The 26,213-nt window shown below is 41.5% G+C and overlaps 1 protein-coding gene across 5 annotated transcripts; it reads left to right on the top strand.

Annotated features, from left to right (window-relative positions):
- The first annotated feature begins 16,169 nt into the window (after nt 1-16,169).
- On the top strand, nt 16,170-24,892 carry LOC111255499 (uncharacterized). 5 transcript variants are annotated; one of them, XM_022817532.2, is made up of 6 exons: nt 16,170-16,367; nt 20,734-20,914; nt 21,455-21,637; nt 21,992-22,063; nt 22,159-23,952; nt 24,093-24,892. In XM_022817532.2, exons 1-6 carry the CDS (start codon nt 16,347-16,349, stop codon nt 24,527-24,529), a joined length of 2,688 nt encoding a protein of 895 aa, XP_022673267.1. In that variant the 5' UTR covers nt 16,170-16,346; the 3' UTR covers nt 24,530-24,892. The 5 variants fall into 5 exon arrangements, with proteins under 5 accessions (XP_022673267.1, XP_086830930.1, XP_022673268.1 ...); XM_086974804.1 differs by having other exon boundaries at nt 21,455-21,733; XM_022817533.2 differs by lacking the exon at nt 21,992-22,063.
- Nucleotides 24,893-26,213: the final 1,321 nt, after the last annotated feature.

Here is a 26,213-nt window from a genome sequence, read left to right as displayed (position 1 = left end):
CTGATACCGCTTAATTAAGGAGAAAATAACTTGTAAACTTGACCGAAATAATCGTGTAAGTTATTAAGCGAATTAGATAGAGGCGTGGGCCGCAAATATACATCATATCGTCTGTCGAACAATGTATGCCGCCAAGTTCATCGAGACACGTCGATACGAACTGATAACGTTTCTTAATGCCGACAGGATTAGTAGCTCACTAGGACCTTGCCATTGAGACGATTAACGTCTGCTGGCTATTCATACATAAGCAAAACACATACAATGTTTTCAAAGTGTAAATGAATGAAACTGAACTATCACGGTTATTTGTTAGCATTTAAAAATTCACAGAGATTCACTGAGAATTAAGAGACTAATCCGGCTACCTGCTTGTTATCTGATTTTAGGCCTCGCTTTCAGTGGTTAACCTTGTGATCTATTGCGAAAACTTGCTACTATAGATGTTGTTTCGGGGTCGTTTCGATTGAGGCCATACTAATACGATACCAATACGCGGGTTGTACAGATTTATCGCACCAGATTGTTTTTTTCCGTCACACTGAACGAAGAGTATCAGTGAAAATGCTTTTGCTTATAATTTTGCGGGGCTAGATGCTGTTACGAAGCCGGACATGGTGCGACTGATTCTGCATTAGTCCTTGCACCCCTTATCAGGGTGACGACAGAAAAGTCGAGGTTAAATCATTTTGACAGAGTGCCAAGTTAAGCTAAATACATAAGAGACAAAGTGGCGTGTCTAGGTTTATCTATGAAGTTCCGCTAGCATATACTAGCACAGAATAGAATGACTTAAACGTGCCCTACGCACTGCCGTTATTCACGCTATAAGCGAACTTTGCACCGCTATTCTTGCCTTTAGCGTATACTTAAGTGTGGAAGATCAATCATCTTTGTATGACACGAACTCAGACCGAATGCGAGAACCATTATGATTGCATAACTCGTAGTTGGTCTACCAGTGAAAGATTGCTTCTTACCTACCAATCAACGTACCTAATCGACAATTATGTTTGATACGATATAACCAATGTTAAATGGGGTCGAAAAGTGTCTTCTGCCACGCGACCATGCGCGTTCTTTTAATACGAATTAGAAGTAAAAATTTCCTATCTGGAAGACAATAGCATCTTGCTTGACACCGTTCTGTAGTGGTATACAACACCTGAATGTTACAACACCTGAACAGATAAGGAAAAAAGAAGGAAAAAATAAACAAGAACGGGCACTATCTATTCGCTATCATAAAGATTACTTAAAAAAATCACAAATTTTAATTACGAGGTAATCAGATTGTCCAGTGTTCTTTAAACGCAAGCTATAGAAGCTTTTTTTCATTTATCATAACAGACTCACGTGTGTATCTGCTTATCCTATTTCACCCGTCGTCTTGAAAGTTCGTGAGATTTGGATCAAGGCCAATTTAGGACCAACCTGTTCCTTTAGGCAATAATGTCTATGAAATAACACTTTTGATTGCAACGTAATATTCGCTTAGCCTTCATCTATTTCTATATAAGCCAGTTTATGCCTTACAGATACCATTCACCTGTACCATCTTATTGGACACGGCGTATAATAATTAGTCGGTATGATAATTATGTCGGACAAACAGATCTTGTCATAGCAATGTTAATAGTCACAACAAAGCTTTCGTTATCTTTGGGTATACATATACTGGTCAACTACATCCAGTGCCTCGGAGACCGCTTTTTTCATTGATCTTGTCCTACTATTCATGATACGCGCCCACGTGTTATCCGCCAACTGGAGCTTCAGCTGGTGCGCGATTGCAACTCTGCCTTCATGAGGCATTACTCCTTTATTTGAAGTCAAAGGGTTAATCGAAATCGCGTTGTATTTACCCCCGTACCAGTTCTGTCATTGGTTCTCATTTTTTTTTATTACTGCTCTGCGTCTACTGTTACTAATACAATATAAAATATTGCTACGCCGATCGTATCGTTTTGGCTGTTGCTACTACTACGGCCACTAATGGCCTTTATCGTAAAATTGAACTTTGAACGATGGCGGTCGAGCCAAAAGCTTACGGTAGGCCAGCGAGTAACGATAATACCTGAAGGGGCAGGCGATGACCAGTTTTCATACGGCGCGCGTCTACGGTTCGATCTATCGGCCTAAATGCATCTGGTTCGTTCTTATTGATGTGGTCAGTCCTCTGACAGTTCGACGTCGCTTTTCCCCATTGGTTAAAGTGACGCGCGATGCCGGCCTTCGACTCGCCGATGCCATAAGCACAGTTTCGGCTGAAAAACAAAAAGCCAATCATTTCGTCACAGTTTAAGGCCTGATTTGAACGAACAGGAACAAGAGGGCGCTAACAGCAAACGGTACTGATATAGATTTATGCAAAGAAATGTGGTTTGACAGTATAAAAATGATGAATTCTAATATTTTAGGTCAGGACAATGCCTGCCTAGGTCTGAGTGTGCAATCGAACGGCATAAATTAATAGTATAAATAATGTGACATAGCGTATTGTTCCTGTTCTTCGATAAAAACCCAAAGTAGGCAAGAAATGTGCAGCGAAACACTAATTTGTCTGGCCCATCTCGGACAGGGTGTCATCGAATTTCTGTACCGTATACTTCATTGCCACAATTGTCTAAAACGACCAATATATAGTAAGTGTAATATCAATTGTCCGTATCTGGAAAATTATGAACAAGTTCAGATTTGCCGACAGCTCATATTCGGCTATAGCTGGGTACGGAACCAAAAAAATGATTTTCTGATCGTAACTACCTATAAAAACGAGTAGTATATGATCACCGAATTATCTGCTGATTATCTATAAGGTGCTCGAGCGTATTTACTGCAGTCTGCATCATTTGCCTTACCTGACGGCAAGGCCCTGCTCATTCGAGGAATATTCGGGCATAAAATCTTCACATATGTTCATATGTGTATCGTTATTAAATGGTGATTGAAATTAAAACTTTTTTTACATTTGCTTCGAGAGGAAAAATGTTTTTACGTACGCATAGACGGGCGGAAGGCTGCTTGCAGTCTCAAAGCCCCCCAATGTCGGATCCAAAGTAAGTGTAGCTTGGCCTCCGCCATGTGGTGGCTTGCTCCGCTCGTGTAGGCAACCACCACAACCAAACGCAGGATTTACTTGTACCGCTATCTCAGGCCTCGACATGGGCCGGCAAACACATTCAGTAGTATTATTTCGAGGGTGTCCTATTTTGAGAGCTTTATGACTCGATACTAATGACAGCCGTTCGAATTTTCTCTTCTATGTGACATAATTAAATTGTAACACCCGCAAATCAGAATCATTATCCAATAAAATGACAAAACTCTTAAACTGACCTATAGAAAATTTCTAGTAACATTCTATAGTGCGCACGAATAGTGTGGGCAGTAACTGTGATATGATCTATCGCTTTCAAGAAAACCCTGTTTCGAGTGACCTTATAACGCTGTATTGCGACGCCAAAATGAAAGTGGGCATCTGATGGTCAAAATGGGCTACTGGCACTATAACGCCCAGCTCCGTTAGATTAGATTAAGTATGGTGCTTGTTGTTTATATAAATATATATGTTCGTTCGGTTGCAAAATGTCAGAACTCATATTTTCGTCCCTTTTTCTCGCGCTATCCTTTATGTAGTCTAACCTCATAATGCCATTGTGATGTGCGACACACACACACACACACACACACACACACACACACACACACAAGCAGAATGATACTAACGAGCAACTCCTAGCGTTAGCTTCATGATAAAACAAAAATTGTGCAAAAAAGTCGTTTGGAGATAATTTTTACTAGTATAATTGGCGATAACACAAACACAATACAGCACATATACAAGACTGGTCGGCTGGTCCATTGTTTCCTGCCGTTGCCATTGTACGGGATGCTGTAAAGATTAGCCTTTCGCTGATGCCAATTGAGGCGATGAAGACGATCATGGGAAGAATTATTTCAACTGAACAGGCCAACCGCCCTTTATCTATCATCACCTTTTTTGTTGACCTGATCCAATTAGCTGCTTAACACAATGTACAACACGATAGGTGTCGTGCTCGAAGGCCAACACTATGAAAATGCTGTTTATTAAAAAAAAAAAAAAAAAAAAAAAAACAATAAAACTACGCGACAGCCCAATGAACGAAGAGATGGGCTTTATGTCGACAGGTCACTGAAGTACTTCAACGGCCGATTGTATAACGGAGCTAGAGGTAATTCTGTTTATGGACGAGCAACCCCTCGGCAGCTGTATCCTCATTTAAGGTGTACTAGTTTTATGCATACATACAAGGAGCTCTGTGCAAACGGAGACTCGCCATGAATTGTGTGCAAAAATTGACATTCCTTTATCATACATGGCCAACTAAGCTATAAAAGTGGCGTCTTTTCTATTAAATTATTTTAAAAATAATGTAATTAACACATTGACTTAGAAACACCGTTATTAGGATAACAAACTCAAGGCTTGATATGACCTACGATACGTTAGCTACATTGAAACTCGTGTTTATATAGTATATAGTAGTTCGAGTGTATATATACTCGAATCTGAATGGCAAGTCCAAACGAAGACACAATCTTCTTGCTCAATATAGCCCCATAGCTCAATGCTATAATAAATGGCCGATATCCTCTTCAGCGCAAAAATCTCTATTTAATTGGGTAAGCTATTTTTACGGAATAAAAAGTATTTATGGAAGTGTAGAACAGTTTCTACACATGATGGAAAATACTACCATTAACACACATGGTTGTGATTTAGCCATAGTGAAAATGCACTATAGTAAATATGAAACATCTGGATACAAATCTTTGTATGTTAAAAAACATAAGAAGATCATTCCATAGATTTTTTATATAAATTGAAGGCGAGCTGTTCGGGTGCGCTTTTCAGCAACGCTCAAATAGAATTTTCGGAGAATATCAGTGTTTCCTTACTGCTTCACAGTTTAGTTTCTCAAAAGAGCTGAAAATCACATGACTAATGAGAACAACCGTGATTCGAACATTTAGAATGGGTTAAACCTACAATATGACGGGTTAATTTTCTTGGGAACTTAGGATAATTAATGTGGGGAAACTGCAAGGTCGCAGGACGCCTTGCATGCGATAGCGGAAGATCTGAATCAAAATGACTGTACAACACGAGAGTAACGAATTGCTGAGAGAGGATAATGAGGAAAGATAGCAAAGTTCATGGAATCTGATTAACTCAATAACGCTGATAGCACAACAGGGTCGGAAAACTTCCATGGGAGAAAGAACAAAAGCGCAATGAGGGATCGGGGGTAGGTGAGCAGACTGATTCAGGAATTCAAAGTTCAGATTCCGGCTAAACAGCTCTGAATGGGCCTTAGTTTAGAGTAGAAAAAGTATTGCCAAGTGTTAAGCAGATAAATATTAATGCAAATTTAGCCAGCAGATGCTCATCGATCTCTCTAAATAGTTGAGTCACTTAAAACAACTAACTGCGCAGTAAAGTTCCACCCACGTATATATCATTACGCTTTCTGCTCCTGATATATTTAAAGTAATGCGTACCACACAGAGGGCAACAAATTTAGCCAGAAATTTCAGTCGTATGGAAGAAAACCTTGGACTATTATGGTGTGCTGCCGTCCACAGTAAACTCTTTTGGGACACGACTCGTTTTCATTAGCATTTTCCTGAGCCCATGCTCCTATTAAGCGCACACGTAAATACGCTGAGTTGCAAAAACGTAATGTTATGATTACGTATAAATAGTTCTATGGAATAGCTCAAAGCAGCTATTAGTCAGCCTGCGCCTGGGCTGACCCTTTACTTCATAGGACCAGAAACCTTAACCTTAGACCTTACTAGGTAACCTTTTTCATAAGACCAATTGAATATAACGCAAAATAAAGAAATGAATTCTGAATATGGGATTAGAAAAAAACAAACGTGTGGAGTATATCATTATAACTAGGTGATCCAGTCTCATCGATCATGCGGATGGCATAAGCAGAGTCAGATGTCTAGAGAATGGCAAGAGCAGCGAATTATGCAATTAAATACATATGGAATCAACTTCAGCAATCCCCATATTTCAATTTGCTCGATTTTTCTGATAAATCTGATAAATTGTACATTTTACACGATGTGTCTGAAACAGCGATTCGTACAGTTACCCATTTCAGCAGATAAGCGCGGACACCCGTCAGCTCGCGTGTTTTTCATAACAAAGGATCTTTTTAAATTAGGTCATGATTTGATTTAGGACACCTGCTGGCTCAAACACGTATTTTACCTTTTTCAGTTCTTGATTGACTATATCGTCATAGAGCCCAATACGTGGTACACGACGACATTGTGGAGTTTGCGTTCACTAGAGAATATCCAATGTAAAATGGCTGTCCTGGGAAAGTGTGCAATGGTGTATTCATTTCGTAAACATAAACTGTGGTGACTACCCGCACCGGACCGGCCTAATATATTCATTTGAAATTTATTCTGGTTTTACCTATCGGTATGCGTAGGTTTCGTTAAGAGTACAGGCGTTTGACGTTGGCAAACGGTCCATTGTTCTGCGTTCTTTATTTACGGTCTTATAAATTGTTCAGTAATTTTCTAGAGCGAAACAAGCTTTCACTAGCTTCATACAAACAAAAAAACAGTACCCTGAGCATGGCTTACGGCGAGTAAATTATTTCATGACAATGAAGCTGGCTTAGGGAAAAAGCTTCCATGCAATTTTCAGATAGAGCTGTCATTGTTTCATTTACTAGGATTGCTATGTACGTGTTTGAGACAATCGGATAAGAAAACTATCCACTTAATCCATATATCTAATGATCACTGAACCAGAAAACAGTGTTTTTTCAACTTTTCTAACCCATTGTCTAACGGTTTCAAACAGAAGAATATCATGTCTGCTAAAGTTTAAGTTGTCGTACAACTGGATTTTTAGGGTTTAATATGTCCTTGACAGCTCCTCCGGTTTATCTTTCAGTTTAGGGGTTACTTAAGGGATTTTGTAAGCGCCCTTTATAGGCGAAGATTGACAACCATGTGAGCTCATGTAGCCAGATTTTACGTCTTCTTTGTGGACGACGTAGGAGAGATTACAATCGAAACGTAGGATGATGAAACTAACCATATGTCTAATGGGTGATCTATCCTGCGAATCATTTTATGCGAACAATAAATTAGTAAAACGTTTAGAACGAAAACTCGGAGCTGTTAGATAAGATGTCATTGGTCAGCGGGCCTGTAAACTGGCGAGGCAAAAATTGCTGCAAAAAATTCTGTAAAATCAAGTAGGCGATCCATTTATGGGCTCGTCCCTTGCTTATTTCGGATTACTGAATGATGTTTCACGAACTCTTTCGACCATGATATTGGTGACATTAGAAAATCATTAGTCCTCATTATGTGTATAGTGTAATTTTTTTATCAGGTAATATTTGAAGAACGCATTCTCACAGCTAGAATAGCAGTGTTTCAAAGACGTCCATTTCGCTAGCCGGATATTTTAATAGCTCCAGAATGGAGGCAAGCTTCGATCTAACAAAGCTAACGTGCACATCGAAAAAACAAATTTCATTCTTGCTACAGGCAAAAATGTTTCCAACTTTTTGCCTAATAATGGTATCTTGAATAGAAACGGAATCGGCTTCACTGAAAAGCAGAAATTCGTGCGGTAGCAAGGCCTTGACAGTCTACACAGATGACCACTAGCTGCACCCTTTCTACAGATTTGTTGCCAGTTAATGGTAGCGCCGGTCCCTGCATTGATAACAACAATCGTCCGCAGCGTACCCTGTTCGAGCTTCGTTTGTGCACTAAACTGTGGCAGCCATCGGGAAGATCCCCCCGTCGCGACTTCGCGTCGTCTACTCATTGAACTGGACTAAACAACGGATAAAAGAAGACCAACCCCATGATGATGGAGGTGCGGTGACTGTCCGCGTTTTTCTGTCGTTAAGCTTGATAAACATCAGGCAAGATAGCAAGCAAGCTTAACCGGCCACGTGAATAGACCCAACCGTTTGATCATCAGAGCCGACAGAATACCAGTAGTTGCTTACCACGGAGAACGAGCATAGACTACGCGGCAGCACCAGCCGCCGAAATACGTTGCTATTGTAGCGCCGGTGGCGCCGTAACAACACGCTGTGAAGCCACACTGGTGGCGTTCGCGGGCGGCCCTGTTGTTTTTATCATTTTTTTCTCGTCTCGAGGTAGCATCTTTAGCTGTTGGGACTGCTACGATACTCAACGATGACTTAGAGGATTGTCTGTTTTGTCGTCGGTTTAAAAGGTTGATCATCAGCGACAATAAAACGCCTGAGGCGGCATTCTGTCATGGCCTGTGGCAAGCAATCACCAAAAGGTCGCCAACGACCAAATGAACGACTGACCATATACCGAAATGGGGCATCAGACACAAAAGAAGTCTGCCCCCCTCCCCCCGCCTCCTCCTCCTCATGATCATCATCATCATCATAACCATCATCGTCATCATCATCGTCGTCATCATCATCATCATCGTTATCATCATCATCAGCGCCCGTTGTTACCAGCAAGCACTAACGCTGCTGATCAATCCGCTGGAATTCGAGCTCGCTGTTCAATGGCGAGTTCACTTGTTGTACTTGGGTACAACAATGTGGGCGAAGAGAAGACGAAATAGATCGACGATTATCAAGACGATGGCCACTGGTTGCCAAATCCATGGGGCAAGCAATTTGAATGTTGGCATGAACAGCAACGCAGGTAAAAAACACGGAAGTGAAAAAAGATCAACTAGTGGTGATTGAAATGATAATGGCTAGACTGATGTTCACCACTCGATCACTCGTTGTCATTTGGAGATCTACAGATCGAAATATTCGAAATTGTCTAAATTCCTCTCACGAGATAATTGTGTTAACGAAAGTTATTTCTGAAAAGTCCGTAGCCCTGAAAACAATTGTTTACAGACTATTTGAGCCTGTCTGATTGAAAGTTCTCGATCAGGAAGCAGCGTAGGCGTATTCCATTAGTAAATTGAGCAACTTGATCAAAATGATTGACGGGTAGAAGTCTCAAGAAACACGTGGAGTAACGCTATGAACAGTAAAAAAAAAAAAACCGGTCTGTAGTATTTTATCATGAGTGGCCGTTATAATTATCTCAGGCATCAGAATTCTTCTGGGCCGTCCCATCAATGTACGAAGCGCACTTTTCTGCTTCCGAGCACTAGACGGTGTTCTTCGAAAGATTTATAAGACCGGCAAGTCATACAGACCAGCGTCCTAAGCAGTAAAACACTACGTTTCGGTAATAGAGCCCCTTATTGAAATGAGAGATAAATTAACCAAATACTCAATTTCATTATAACGGAAGTAGCGTTATTAAATTAGATAGATCACATCCATAACTGACATATATTACGAAATATTTCATTTATGCTCGATTTACGATTTCTCTGTAAGGCACTGAAGCAACACTTTCGAAGGGGGTAATTATTGGAAAACCGCTTTGTATCGGTATTCTCAGCGTCATTTATCCTGAATATATTTTAAGTGTTTTTAAATCTTTATCTGTTTAAAATCTTCGTGCCGCATATCCTTCATTATTTATTTTTGATATTATTAAACTGCTATATAGAGTGATGCAAGAGCGACACCAAAGTTAAGGTTATGGTTAGCGGGTTGACAAACATTTTAGGGTCCAATAGAAAGTGACGAAACGTCGCCTATGTATGTACATGTCTTTGTACCCATCGTTTTGACCTTTTGACAAAAAAAAAAACGCAATCATGATAGCGATACATCTCTTTATAGAACATCATACATTTTTACGTAAGGTATGCTATTAATGAACTGGTGCCATAGGTTCTTATAAAGATCAACTAAGCAGCAGGAAGCCGATTTACGAATCACTCGAACAGGGCCATAATGAAGGGTTGCATTCGGTTTGATGTGAGGTGAACAAGCGGCAACAGCGCACCTTTAAGATAAACTCGACTACATTGAGGTCTCTGTAATTCAAATGTTCCATGTAATTCAAATTATCCCAGCTAACTCATGAGCATGTGGGTGTAATTCATGCGTGTGTTTAGCACGAATATATATATATATGTCCTCAGAAAATATTTACCTAAGATTATATATATTTTATATTTTCAAAATCATATTACTGAACATGCACCATTGTAATCAATGATCTTTTGCCACTTTTTTTTAGTAAACAAAATGACAACTCCCTCACTTTTCCACTCAATTCCGCGATGAAACACTGTGAGGACTCCTTTTGCATGCTTTGATTGAAACTAAATAAGCGTCATTAAGGGTATACTGCGAAGACCGAAACAGACAATAGTCTGAGGACAAAGGTTTTGGGCTATATAGTAGATGTATGGAAATGTTCCACCCAACGTTTTTGAATTTTGGCGGGTTGCTGAAGATCTGTGTAGTCTACCGGTCTTCGGTAGAAAATGACGCTATTCCTATTTACTAACTCCAGTTGATTAATATTATTAATTGCTCACGGTGAAGGCCCTTCAGAAACGACTCGATCTCGTTGCGTTTCTGTAGAGTTCCGCATACGGAAATGCAGTCGAGTAATTTCGTTTGCGTCCACCTGCGTGGCATTCTTGTGATAAATCAGTTTCTTTCTTCAAATTATTTAAAGTTGTGTTGCAGTGAATTTCTAGCTTTTTGGGGATATTACTGCCATTCACAAGCTCAGCTTTCTTCATATAATCATTAGCTTTTCCAAAATTGGTCGACTACTACGAGGGGCGTCTTTCGCATCGCTTGAAACAATCGGTGTCACAGGAGCACACTCGCCAAAACTTTTTTGTTTTTTTTTTCCATCAAATGGCATAAATGGGTTTACAGCAATGTATTCATTTTCGAGAAAATATCAATTGAAAGCATCAATGACACTGGCCCATACAGATTCACTAGGTGAGGTAAGCTAAGGTAAGCCAGAGGTATAGCTATACAGACCGCTAATGATTAGTTGTGAAGAAGTCAGTCATTTAACAACGCTAGTGAGAGAACGCTTGTCTTCATAGAAAGGGCAATGATCCTAGCTGAATTTTAGACAGTGCTTTATAACTACTTACTGCCAAGTTAGGTAGGTTAAAGATTTGTCTGCGTTAAGTTTTGCCTCGCAGTGTCAAGTCGGACTTCAAGTGGCCCAAATACTACTGACATATCCATCCGTCAAAAAGTAAAGAAAAACACTGGAAATATGCTTCAAAGCCCACTTAACCATATTGAAGCTTGTGTAACCATCGTGATTATGTACGATTATAGTATAAATAATTACTCATGGTACATTGTGAGTCATGATTGTGTGTATACGTATAATATATGGCGCATATGTTAACAGTATTATTTTGTCCAAATGATGCGTCAGGTTAATAAAGTTGTCAAAATTTTCTTCCAGAAAGTGACCACGCGTCACACGTTGACAACGAGTGCGGAAATGCGGTGCCTAAGTTTTACTTGACATACCTCGCAAGTTCCTACCAACCTGCATGCTTGTATTTTAAGGCCACTTATTTTTTTAAACTTCTCTGTAAATTAACATCGCTAATTCGCTGGTTCCATGAACATGGCAGGTATTATTGACAGTCTCAAACCGTGCATGGGTTCAGGGACGCTACGAATAGTGCTAGCTTTGAATTCAATATAATGATAAATGAGATTTACTTTGCACAACTAGGTAAGAGCGCAAATATCTTGCTTCACTAAAAGCGATAATAGAGGAAGTAGATCAATTTCGTGCCATTTCTAACGCATCGGTTTTAAAAATTATTTTCGCACATCGTTTTCATTCACTGAGGAGAAATTTAGATCAAACAGTGGTTTTATACAAACGAATATATGTGCGTCATTATTTTTTACCCCGGGCGATTGTATTTACGGGTACCGTGCATGATTTATCGGTGTATGTGATGATCAAGACTGATTATCGTATGCCAAGTTCCCGAGTATAAATTAAGATACAGTTGGAAACTACACATTGTGGTTGAAATTTTTGATTGGGAAATAGTTTACCATCTTTCGCACACCATCATGCCAGTCCACTGATTAAGGGGATTCTGTACGTTCCAGAGATTCAGAAGACTATGGATCTTAAAAAAATACGCACTGGACTGAATTATGCCCTAATGCAAGATAATTTTATCGACATTTTGTCAAAAAAAAATACGCTGGCTCGTAAAACACTATTGTATCCGAGCCTCTAACAAGATCACATAATATAAATTGTCGTACAGATCTGCGTACAAGTCTGCTTTCAGTCTGTATTACAAGATATTGCACTATGGTATTACTTATTAAATATATTATTGTATTGCTCTGACCGACGCGAAACTGTGGCAAAAGAAAACAATGTTTGTTTTTTTGCTTGGTATTTTGTTTTTCTAACTAATATTCAGTGAAATGTAAAGAATACTTAATTAGCCCGAATAACTTCGTCTTTTGTCATTCTGCAATTTGAATTACGCCCGATGACAGACCCAGATACGTTTCAAGAATACTGGAGTTTGATGGCGTTTATTTCCAAAATCAACGTTCCTTTTTAAAAAAAAAACGATAAGAGCGAGAGGCGGTCATGAAACCCAACTATCACACTTTTACAACTTATATGATGCTTTATCTAAGATACTGCTTAATGGGCAGTGGGGCCAATTTAAGCCGACCAAAAATACCCAAGCTTCTTAATGAAGCCACGTAACGCACATGTCGAATAGTATAGATACATAAATGAACCTTTCACTGATACTACTATGCTTTAAAGCTTACAAGCGAACACAGAAAACAACCCAAATTAGTCCACTGAAGATTGACTATCGCGGCTATACTCTTGCACTCCTATATACAGAATGAACTGAAGGGTCGCTATGCAATAAGGAAAAAATGAGCAGTTTGTAATAGAATGCAGATTCATTGACAATCTATTACTCAAGCGTTAGTGTGTGGTCTACGTAAACATAAGTTGGCGAAATACCAATGGTGCAATGACTCGCATCGCACTTCAAAACGTGTGAAGTCTCTTAAATGGTGAAGTCAGAAACAAAATAACTTTCACAACATTACGTTATACTACTACTGCTGTAGACAAAGATGTTTTGGGTAACCACAATCCTTATAGGGATTTACACCTAAGTATTGTTCCTCATACTTACGCTGTTTTTGTGAACGAACGTCTAATGATAACAGCAGCGCAAGCGTTAAGCAAATCACTAGACAACTTTTTCGAAAGGAGACCACCAAGCATCTGGGGATCTGAACCTACATTTTGAAAAAAGGCGCGTTACCAACCCTTGATACGTTAATCCTGTTCATTCAGGAAGCATACAGATGCAGAACGTTGAATTAAACTACTGTCGCTTTCGTAATTTCTCCGGTAACGGTAGGTGTCGAAATTAATTTAGGCCCTCTCGCACTAAAACCCGCGTCCTCACTTACGCTTGCCGTCTTTTTACAGCTTCTGGAGTGTTTTTTTTCGTAAATTACCTCGACATATTTTTTTCAATTTGTAAATGGCATCCAGACGATTTAGCAAATATATAACAAGACTACGAAAGCGCATCTTTGCCCCCATGTTCCTGAAATGAACATCTCTTATAGTTATATCGTTTCTGTGACCTTTCCCCTATAGCAGTAGGGGTGTTGGCATGCTGAGAAATAACTTGAATTTATTATGGATATAGGAGTTTATGTGATTACATTGGTTAACCGTCAAAAATAACACTGTCTTTATGTAGCAATAAGAATTTAGGATGCAATCTCGGCTATCACAATACTTCCTGTTGAAGCATCTTGTTTATTCGATTTGCGATCTCCAGAAAACAGCGAGGTTTTAACATTTCTATAAAGCCATTTTGGAAGAACTTGTAATTTTCTCTTCCTAAAAGATGTACATATCATCAACTTGCGAAGTAAGCCGGAATTTGATTTTGTTAGCTAATATTTACGTGCGAATATGATATATAATCATGGGAGATAATTTTGCTGAAGAACTGTTTATTACAAGCCGGTATACCGAAAAGTTTTTAAAAAACCTATTGATTAATATAGTTTCTGATGGCACATGATTTGTTGTACCGTAAAACAAAATAGGAGGCCATGGTTATTAGAGATATCATAGAAACGTAGTACAGACGAAAATCTCCCTTTCGTTACATACGTAAGATGTGTAGTAAATGACGAGGCATTCATAAAACAGTCGGTCATACTGTCAATTCTAGTTATCCTAATTTTCATTGAATGTTCGCCTAGGTTATGTTACACCTGCTAAAAACTTACCATCTATATGCACATTAAAAGCATAGCCCGAATTTTTAAACTTGACCATTTTTATTTTGCCTTCCGCTTCTTTGTACTCTTTTAGAGTCTGTTGCTAGTACTGTTGATATCATCTGCTATAGTTCTTCCGATTCTTTTACTTTAGACTAAGAATGGGGTTCCCTGAGGTCGACCAAAAATCCCCCCGCAGTCCCATATAGCATAGCTAGCATATAACAACAACAGAACACCAAATTACTGCATATGATGCTTAATTAATTAAGTAGTTTACTAACTTTAGACATATTTGGATTTCAGCGCCGTGGTTATAGCATGGTAAGGAGTTCAATTTATGTTTCTGCTTGGAGAACTTCTAGGTAGTCTCTGCGTTCACGTTTATCGTTATTCCTACAATAAATATTCAGAAGGCTGATGGTGGTGGAGCTTGATTCGTGGCGGATGCATACGCTGGTCTGTGCATGATACAGGAGGCTCAATAGGCAATAAGAATGCCGTGCTTATCAAAAGAGCTTGATGCACGAGCGAACCTTGATAGTCTGAAGATGGTCCAGGCAGAATCACGCTGGACCGTTTATAGCCTATTTAAATGCTGACGGAATGTTTCACGCCTAACCACAATAGCACGCATAATTATCTTTTTAGAAAGGGATCTGTGAAGGTAGCACAGAAGCACACCTTCGAAGACTAGATAGCACAGAATGTGAACATAGCATTTTGGGTGCAATTAAAGGAAATGCGATGCTTAGTTCAATCTTTGTCCAAATGTCAAAGCGGGACTCCTTGCGGATGAGCCTAATTGAACGACTGTCCCATCAAGGTTGGCACAGCTGTTTGATATATTGAGCAAAAAGGACACGTTCTGTTTTAGACATATTTATGGACAGGCCAAGTGTACCTTCGCTAGTTTTCAAAACAGCTGCTAGTTCATTCTCAAAGCCTAAGATGTCTTTTCTTGCGGTTTGCGAATCTGTCCTGTGAAGGTAAGGCCCTCTAAAAAACAAACGGCATGCGAGCTGTTTTGAGCGTCACAACGTGAAGAAACAATACATTCATCGATTTTAGCCAATTGTGGGCGAAGGGGCATTAATGACGCCAAAGCAGTGGAACAACCTTGAATATTTTTTCAACATCATGCGTAACCGTTGAGGGACCGGAGATTGGAGGAAAAAGCGAATCCTTGTTATCTACATTTTTATGATTTTATATTGCGCTACTAAAGCAAACATGCCTGTTTTGAGTACGAACAACAGCATAATTAGAGATGCTAGATATCGGATAATGTGAAATTTACATCTATTAAATGAACAAAATCCTGATATTTTTTAATATCAGTCTTTGTCGGCTTGAACTCTTTCGACCGCACGTTTACCTGAACCTTGCGAAGCCTATAGTCGAGGAGACAACCTGTACAGGAACGGGGAGCATTTTATTTAACAGTTATGTGCCTCAGACAAAGCTAGTCACCCACTCAGGTAATTATATGTATATTTTGGCGTTATGTTATGACGCCCAGGTTCTATGTGTCTCCGGAAGAGGACGATTCTGACAGGATCTCTCTATTAGTGTTTGTTCAACTTCTGCTCGCTTCACCGCTCGTTCTTTGCATCCATGGCTAAGGGAATGGAGGTAATCGTAGTAGACAAGGCAGGCAGACGTTGCGGTGGGGGCACAGATAACAACACTAGCAGCGAGTAAGCACAACGAAAGAATAGGGCCGCTAACGCTTCAGCTTGGCGCGGATTGAACTTGACCATGCTGATGGATGGCCGGTGCCGTTGCCTTCGTGCAACGGGTGAGGGGCAACACTCACTAACTATAACGATGCGCTGGCTGCGCGGGTCAGCGCATCGTATAAAACAGCAGGGGCAAAGACTGACGCGCATCATCCGTCGACGACTCGACGTCGCACGTCAGGATTAAGTACCTCACTACCTACCTCAGTGAACTCACTCTGCGTTACCATCATAGACTCGTCACCGTTGTTGACCGAGTGGACTCAGTGAACTCGCCAACCGGTCTAACACACTGAAAACTATTCGAGCAGGATCGCGACGCAGACTTCACGTCATGAAATTCTTCTTAGGACAGGTATGGAAGGATACGCGAATTGTTACAATGTTTCACCGTTACCCCATCGTCATTTCTTTGAGCTGATTGACGACAAGAAGTAAGTCAGGTTTTCGTTAGGTGGAAACCCAAAAACAGAAAAAAAACTGCGGTACTGTGTTTGTTGATTTCCTGTTTGATGCTGTTATCACGGCTGCGGCTACTGCTGCTGCTGCTGCTGCTGCTACTACTACTACTACTACTGCTACTACTACTACTACTAACGTGATGACTTCGAGGAAGGGAGCAGAAGTGATGTGTGCATAGAAGTGCCTTATTAGAACTTCGTGTGTTAATCGGATTCTTTATAATGACGCTGTCATTGCGCGCTTAAGTTTTGATTTGCCAAGGGCATCGATCTCTGTATAATGTGTTAATACTTTGGTAACTATGCCCACGCAGTATAAAGTCAATCCGCAATCAAATGAGGTGTAACCTGATAAGAAATATCGATCTTTTTTCCCATGCTGGATTTAGATATCTATAATTCTGCATAGAAATTAATTTCAGACCTACCTACCTACCTTTGGGCAATGGCAAAGATGGCGCTAGGCAGACCTTTTAATCGAGTGCAAATGAAGTTAAAGTACTTCCCCGACGTCTGAATCTTCCATAGTGAAACGTTTAAAAGTGGATTACCTTACGCTTCCTTATAGAGTGCAATCGAGACTCATAACTAGTAGTATTCGTAACCCGACTGCAAAGCTACAGATCAATCAATTAAGCTGCCACCGTTCCAGTTTATCCAGTTTTGCTAGAAACAAGAAACTAGAATGCCACATTTTCATTACTTCTGTTTCGAACTCTGACTGTCGTTTTTCACTGAGTATCTTTATCACAGTCCTGTCCCTTCTTCCCTAGCAAGACACACAAGGGCTCATTCAGATGTCATTGAAAAAAGCTGTTCTCCTCTTCAATAGTCGGGATTAGGTTTTAGAGATTATTTCGGAGTACTATACATAGATAAGTCTGACGACAGTTCTGATGCGAACTTTTCCCTAACCAAATAACTAGAAATAACTGTGTGTCCTTACCATGATTATTCATTACATCAGCGAACAATACTATGACACGTAATGTATCTGTATTTGGTTCAGCAGCTGTCACACAGTCCAACGGTTTTTGGTGAAAGGGTACCCTCTTAACGTACTTCTGCCCAGTACGACCATGTGGTCAGGAGCTCAGCTTGGTAAAGAAATCAAAACTTGCGTAAGTTAAAAATATCGTAACCGATGTTTCAGCGACAGGTGCCCGGGAAATTTGCCAGCGAGGTGAAAGATCCTACTAGCCAAATATTATGATTCGTTAGATTAAAGCTGTCATGCGCTTTACGCAACCTTAGAACAATATCATTTCACCAGTGGTTCATTTATAAACTTTAAACGCTGATTTTTCATACGATACGATAGTACGTACCACAGTTGCTCACGTGCAATGACACGGTCGTTGTGTTTCAACGATATTTCAGCTCTGCAGAGTTGTAGTATTATTTTACTATAAGATAATCAATTCGTAAGTTAGCTGAACGTGCGTCAACTATGAAACATTCAAATTACGTACGGTTCGTGCAAACGCGTTCCGTTTTACCCTTGAAAAAATCCTATCAATCAGATTGCGTACTCAGACTTAGGAAAGTATCTAAGCTATATTGTACTCTGTTGATAGCTCTTTTGAACAGTTACGTCGTAACGTTCTATCAAACGTTTCTTCTACCTACAGCATATTAGCTCTTCACTGTCTTTCTTCTATGACAGGTTGCGGAGCTACTGTTCAACGTTACGTTGTTGAATACAATCATTATTATGTTAGAATCAAACTTGATTATGTCACAATGCCAAGTTTCGACGAAGTTAAAACATCTACATAGGTAAATTTTATTGCGAATCGTTGTAATAACATCTTTTTAAAAGTAGATAACAGAAGTCCGAAACAATCATATCAATACAAGTGAGAACTGCGACTTTATGGCTATACGAGTTAGTCAATGATTAGCTGTTCAAGCAGGAGTTTGCTAATAGATCGGGGTTTATCGACTTCTTTTACTGTTTATTTTGCATTAGAAGAACTGATGGCATATGGACGTTTATTCTTTTATCTATTCTTCGGTCAGTGCGCCTGCGGTTAGCGCGTATCTGTTTACGGCTCTATGTACACAAAACTGTTATGAGATAACAGCAGAAATAGCAGCAGACATGCACACCGGAGGAAAGAATAGGGGGGCTTTTACCCCCCCCCCCCGCGTTCACCCGTTGTGTCGCAAAATTGCACCAAGTTCGACAAAGCAAACGCCATGTTCTTCTAGCGAAATAAATTGTTTGTAGGGGGTGTCATCTCACGATCCTATTGCAGCAGCAGGAGCTGTGACTAACGTTATCGGCAATGTTGATATTGCTACACACTGAGAGCGAGCGCGAATCATTATTGTACATGGTAGTTTCGCTCAAACGAACTAGTGTCATTTACAGTGGATGTGTATGAGTACTTGTATGTGTATATACATGTATGCATGTTAGATTAGTATACTGTTGTGTGAACACACGTTCAAGGATTCGTGCGTGAACCGGCACGAGCGTCCATTGAACAAGCAACTCGGCTTAAACTCGTGAGAAGACCAAAAGGTAACGTCAGTATTTTGAAAGACAGCGCTAGTGGCGATGATGGCGTCGGCAGCGATCTGAGCTCGACCGCCAGAGGTTTGTCTGGTTCATTTGGACCACGGGCTTCATGCACAGTGATCTGTCGCCGTTGTCGCTGCCGTTCTTGTTCCTGATCCTGTCTGTATGTAGCTGAAGTCGACGTGCGGTTAAGCAGCTGTCTAAAAGGCGGTGAAGCCCAAACGATGTCAAAGGCGAGGAGCAGTCGGAAAACAAAGAAAAGCAGTTGGATTTAGTGTTGGCATTATATGACAGCTTCTGTAGTCAAACGGCCTTTGCACGTATCTTCTTCTAGACAAAAGGCCTGTCTGACCAACCAGTAGGACGTGTGGTTTGTACAACAGCTATTCAGGTTGTGTCGAAAAGAACGTGCTACTTTCTTTCTTATTTATTCGCTTACCGACATTCTCCTTTATCTTGACATGTTTCCTTTAGGTTGTCATGCTAATGCCAGTAAAAGCTAGTTATAATAATCACCCTTGTAATAACTAGGAATGATCATGGTAGTATCATCCCATACGGCAACTTTGTAGGTGACATATAAGGCGATTAATTAAGTAAAAAAATGCTTCGTGCTTTACCAACGCCGAGTTGGCTCATCACCGAACGCGCTATAAGAGTACTTTAAAACGTCTGAACGAGCGAAAGCGCGTTCCCGCTCGGTGGGGACGCGCCTTACCGCTTACCAACTAGCCTATCGAAGTCCACGTCAAAAGCAGAGAACGCTATTGTTTTACGTGCTTACAATGACGTCTACGCTTATATTAGCAGTAAGTGTGTCATCACTTACTCACTAACGAATTCAATTGAATAATTAGAACGTTAACAACAGCAATGGCGGTTCCAGCGAAACCACTAAAAATATTAGGAGATATAAGGTCATAGCCTAGAGGCATGGACACGGCAATTGATTAGCATTTTTATTGTTGTAGTCGGTATAATATCATTGTCATTATTCATACAGTTTGTAATCCTGTTTATCAATGGGTGTTTCTAGTCACTTTGTCCTATTGTAGACGTCGCAGCGTTTCTATAGTGATGGTGTCGCTACTCTCTGCTACGATTGCCCAGATCATGAGGAACCGCAAGGTCGTTTACGCTATGGGTGATGGGCTCTGGCGCGATAGTAGCTACGTATTTTGCACGCGTTACACACACAGGCACATATATATATATATATCACAAGGCGGTTGCGTCTGTGTGCGCGGGCGGATTATGATTTGTGCTTACGTACGTACGTACGTAAAGGCAGCATTAGACACACCCGTGCTTTTGTCAATGGTCGCGTCTGTCACTCATCGCTCATTCGTTGAATAGGTTAATAATGGAATCGCTTGAATATACGTTTTGACCATGGGAGGACTTAAATAAAATTTGTTTGTTTCTGAAATCAAAAACGGCAGTCGTAGGAACAGTAAGAGGGTCGGAGCGAATTAAAGCAGTGACGATTGTAAAGACGGAGGCCATAGCCGAACTAGAGAAAGGGAAGGATCGAGGTTACAGATAATTAACGAGTCGCATCAGGCTGTCTGGTTCGCTTCCGTCTATCGGCTGGGATTACTTGATTACGTTTCAGAACCATTGTCGCTGTTGCTGCTACCTAATTAGTTAAACTTTATGTGAGCTAAGGGTATAAACTGACCACAATTATTACTGCTGCTGTTGTTGTTTTGTGGCCTGCTTGCGAACTTTAGGCAGTCGCCTGTTTTTTGGTAGTGTCAGTGTTAGCAGATGGAGTGTCCGCCAGGGAGGAGAAGAAAAGCGCAAAACAGCCTGATACAGCCTTAGTGGAGAGGAAGGACACTGAAAAAAAGACCGATCTCACAGTCGCCGAAACTCAGGACGGCTGGTATGAAGGACAAGGGCAACAATCTGGTGAGCGATTCCTACTGAATACTCGCACCGAGTTTATGTCGAATACATAATCGACCGAATCATTTTTTTTACAAGTTCTGTTTGTAATAATCATTGGCTTTCCGTGATTCAAACATCCAACGCCTTAACTATATTACTCCCGTTTAGAAATGCATTGAAAATGGAAATAGTGCTCAGCTTTATTTGTCCAATGGTAATAATAAAGTAGTTTATGAAGGATAAGCAATACTTGAAGAAGAATATAATAAATTGCCTATTAGTCTTATAGAATATGAAAGCCCCACTAGTGACGCATAATTGTTATTACTATCATTGTATGGTATAGTATTGGAAGCCGCTTTAATATTTAAGTCGTATCCATTGGTAAGTACTGGAACAAAGTAAACCTACGCTTGGAGCACAAATGAACACTACTTGGACTGATCGCTTTAACTATGAGTTTGCTTTTTCCAAAATTACAACTTGCTTCTCATTGTATCATTTCAATAAAGTCTATTTTGTCTGCTTGGTTTATTAAATTGCCAAATTTTGTCCCTTTAGGCGGTGGATGGGATAATGCGCAAAGCACTCAACAAGGTGGATGGGACCAGGGCGGCGGCGGGGGCGGCAGCCAGGGGGGCTGGAGCCAAGGTGGAGGAGGTGTAGGAAGAGGAGGCGGGGGTCAGGGTGTAGCCAAGACAACGTACTACAATAAGAAGACCAGCATTTGGCCAGTCGATAAGGGTAACCAGGGCAGTTGGGATAATAACCAAAGTGGCTGGGCTAACCCTCAGAGTAATAACCCCTCAGGTGGCTGGGATGATGCCCCTACTAACAAGGGTACGTCATCTAACATCTTTAACAGTGTTCTAATAAATACGAATGGACTAGTCACAACTGAACTTATTTTAACTGTAAAACTTTACTAGCCGTTCTTAAACAGTAACATCATTAGCATCCTACATAATATGAGTGATGGCTGCAATCGCACAGATACATTAATTGACCAAATATTAACAAACAAAAACTTGCATCCTTAATTGTTGTGATAGATGCGCTAAACTAATCAAAATTCCTGTTACACTAATTTTCTATTAGGCTGGTCGGACACTAGGAGTACATCTGGTTGGAACGATGGTCCTTCAGACCAAGGCTGGCAGCAGTTTTCCGGTATGTTAGGAAACTTGCATTGAGGTTTTCCTCTTATGGAAATGTCATGTTTCCGGCCAGGTCAAAAATTCGCTTGACGGTTTATACTTTTCTAGGTAATCAAGGGGGATGGTCGGATAACGGACAATCAGTGAAACGTGCAAAGAATGCTTACGGTCCCGGAGATTCAGGATTTGGTGCGGGAGCAATGATTCATGGTGGCGGCTTCAATGGAAATCAAGGAAGCTGGTCCCCGGGTCCCCAAAAGAACTTGGGAGCAAATCAGGGCGGGTGGATAGATGCTCCACAAAGGAATTTCGGTGGCAACCAAAATGGGTGGTCGGATGCAGCTCCTCAGAAAGGCTTTGGAGGAAATCAGGGTGGGTGGTCAGCAGCACCTCAAAAAAGCTTTGGAGGAAACCAGGGAGGTTGGCCTTCTGGGGGACAAAAGGGTTTCGGGGGAAACCAGAAAGGATGGTCTGATGGTCCACAAAGAGACTTCGGCGGTAACCAGGCAAGTTGGCCTTCTGGCGGGCAGAAAGGCTTCGGAGGAAACCAGGGAGGATGGCCATCTGGTGGACAAAAGAACTCAGGAGGAAATCAAGGAGGCTGGCCTTCTGGGGGTCAAAAGGGCTTCGGAGGAAACCAGGAAGGCTGGCCCTCTGGAGGCCAGAAGAATCTGGGAGGAAACCAAGGTGGATGGTCTGCCGCTCCAGAAAAAAACTTCGGTGGTAATCAGGGAGGCTGGCCCTCTGGTGGTCAGAAGAACTTCGGAGGAAACCAGGGAGGGTGGCCTTCTGGAGGTCAAAAAAGCTTCGGAGGAAATCAGGGTGGATGGCCGTCTGGGGGGCAGAAGAACTTCGGAGGTAACCAGGGAGGCTGGCCCTCTGGAGGTCCGAAGAGTTCCGGCGGAAACCAAAATGGATGGCCTGCTGCTCCGCAAAAGAACTTCGGCGGCAACCAAGGAGGCTGGTCCCCTGCTCCTCAAAAGAGCTTTGGAGGAAATCAGGGAGAATGGCCTGCTGGTGGTCAAAAGAGCTTCGGCGGAAACCAGGGTGGATGGCCAGCAGCTTCTCCGAAGAGCTTTGGCGGAAATCAAGGCGGCTGGCCTTCCGGAGGTCAGAAAGGTTTCGGCGGAAACCAGGGTTCATGGCCGGCAGCTTCTCCGAAGAGCTTTGGCGGAAACCAAGGCGGCTGGCCCTCCGCAGGTCAAAAAAGCTTCAGTGGAGATCAAGATGGCTGGCCTTCTGGTGGCCAAAAAGGCTTTGGAGGAAACCAAGGCGGGCGTTTTCCAGCTCCACCACATAAGAACTTTGGAGGCAACCAAGGTGGGTGGTCCCCAGCCCAACAAAAAATCTCTGGAGGTAACCAAGGAGGCTGGCCTTCTGGAGGTCAGAAGAGCTTCGGCGGTAACCAGGGGGGCTGGCCCTCTGGAGGTCAGAAGAACTTTGGAGGTAACCGGGGAGGCTGGCCCTCTGGAGGCCAGAAGAACGTTGGCGGAAACCAAGGGGTATGGTCGGCTGAGCCCCAGAAGAATTTCGGAAGGAATCAGGATGGATGGTCCGATGGTTCTCAGAAGAGCTTCGGCGGAAACCAGGGAGGATGGTCCAATTCGCCTCAAAAGAACTTCGGCGGGAACCAAGGCGGATGGTCTGCTGCCCCTCAGAAGAGCCAAGCTGGAAACCAAGGAGGATGGTCTGACTCCTACCAGGGAAAAGGCGCTTACCAAGGCTCTGCGGGGAAAAGCTTTGGACAAGGTCATCAAGGAGGTCATGGGGGGAGCTATAGAGGAAACCACGGAAACCTTGGTGCCATGATTCACGGAGGATCGTACGGTGGTGGTAAACAGGTAGAAACGTCAAGTTACTCTGGAACAATTCATCACGTTGCTCCAGCCAAGTCCTATGGAGGTAAGAACCTGCGTATTGTGAGATTTACGAAGCTAATTCTATTTTGTTACAATTTAGAGTATTATTTTCGTTTTAGTTAAAGTTTGGAGCGCTAGTAGGTACATATCAAAGGAATACATTGATCATGCTCTTTGTGTCAGGTGGCGATCACAGCAAAGGTGGCGGTAGTGAGGGATGGAACCAAGGAGGAAATCAGAGAAGCTGGGACAACCAGGGCAGCAACCAAGCTGGTTGGAGCGCGGCTGGTTCCCAAAAACAAGGAAACCAAGGTTGGGACAATTCTGGAGGAAGTCAAGCTGAATGGACTCAGGGCGGAAATCAGAGTGGATGGAGCCAAGGTGGTAGTAATAGTGGTACTAATCAAGGGGGATGGGCTCAGGCCGGAAGCCAGGCAGGTGGCCATGGAGGAAATCAAGGTGGATGGACTCAAGGCAGCAATACCCAGGGGGGGTGGAGTCAGGGCGGTAACCAGAAATCACAAGGGTGGGAAAATCAGGGCGGAAACCAGAAATCACAAGGGTGGGAAAATCAGGGCGGAAACCAAGGTTGGGACCAGAATCAAAACCAAGGCTGGTAAGTCTACACTACAAAACAAAATGCAATCACTTGAATGGTCATCTGTGACGTGATCACAACATCATTACCAATGTATATCCGAATCACGAGTGAGTAGTTGACAACTAGAGTATGTATGCGGAAAGCGTCTCCTGCGGGCTATATACCCGCTACGGTACACGTAGCCGCATTGTATTTATGTGCTTCACCTATGCCGCTCTGCTCCAGAACGGCATGGCAAAATAAGAACAGACCAGCTGAACCTCAGAAATTAGGCTGTTCTCCATTAAAAAAAATATAGAAAACGCCAAACATAACAATGCATACTTAATGTACGAACTGCTGTAAATGGCATTGAATAAATTTTACAAAAATACACAAATAATGTTTTCTTTATTTTTATCATGAACTATAATAGTAATAATAATAAAGATTATACTATTAATAATAGTACTAATTAATAAAAAAGATTCCTTATTTCTTGGTAGATCTAAGATGTTATCATATTAATTTTCATTTTTAATATTTTATGTTTGCAACCTAGACGCAATTCATATATATCAAGTCTCTTTTTACTTAACAAAACATATAACCGCCATCAGTTACTGCGTTATTTTTACTACAATGTCACAACTTGTCCAGTTTTTTCAACAAATATTGTGAACGAATGAAAAATTCAATTTTACTAAAGCCGTTCAGTACAATTCGTGTTTCCTAACGACCTGAAAATATTGGGCATTTTTTCGACCGTTTCCACTAACCCCTCAAAAATGTATTTTATCTTCTCTTTTTATCTGCCAAATTTTTTTATAAAAAAACCCCCATTTTCGATTTCTGGACAGTAGCTTCGATTTAGTTTTGGTAAAGGACTCCTGATCTTTTTATTTATATCATTTTTTATAAGAGGGTTCAGGTAATGCTATTTACACATAATCGAGCCCGAGAAAGCAATGTCTGTCTAACATGGGCTGATGTTTGTGGAGCTCGGTCTCGATAAGTGTACTTCATTCACTACGCCAAGATCACTAATCCATTGAATCTCAATTCAACCGCCATTCAATACAAACGCCATTATTCTGCCGAGTGTCTATTTCTGCCGAGACATGTCGGTTCTGCTTCCACAAGCCGTTTCCCAGGCGGAGAAACTTGCCACTTCATCACCCGTCCTGCAAGCCTATTTTATGCGCGTCGTCTGTCAGCCCCAAAATAGCGAACCTACCTTTGAGAAACCTCTTTTTTTCACAGTGAGCACCATGGCGGGCCTATTTTCTTCATTCAAGGTCTGTTTGGACCGACATATGAATGTCTGACCAAATATGTTTCCTATATGGTCTTGAATTCCATCTATAGCAGCAGCAACCAAATCAGGGTTGGTGTGGTCGTTTCTCGTGTGTCTCGGCGCAGAGGAGCGGACGAAAGTGTGATGAGTGGTATCCTTGGAACATGAAAGCATGGTACGCAGAGGTAAGCTTCATGAATCCTTTCCTGTCAGAACTAAATAGTTCTGAAAAAGTTTGTGTCTTGTACGGAACTATGTTAGGTAAAATGATGATTCCCCTCCTTAACCTTCCATAGCCTAGTGCTACATTGATCGGTGCTGGTTTTCGTCTTAGTTCCCTAGGCGATGTTGTTATTTCCACAAGTGCTTGTGTTCCTCTATTTTTTCCAAAAAACTGTGACTGCCATGTCTTTAGCATTAGCCAGAA

This window comes from Varroa destructor, unplaced genomic scaffold (genome assembly GCF_002443255.2).
Source record: "Varroa destructor unplaced genomic scaffold, Vdes_3.0 BEIS01000001.1, whole genome shotgun sequence".
Classification (NCBI taxonomy): domain Eukaryota; kingdom Metazoa; phylum Arthropoda; class Arachnida; order Mesostigmata; family Varroidae; genus Varroa; species Varroa destructor.
This window is presented reverse-complemented; position numbering and strand designations above follow the sequence as displayed.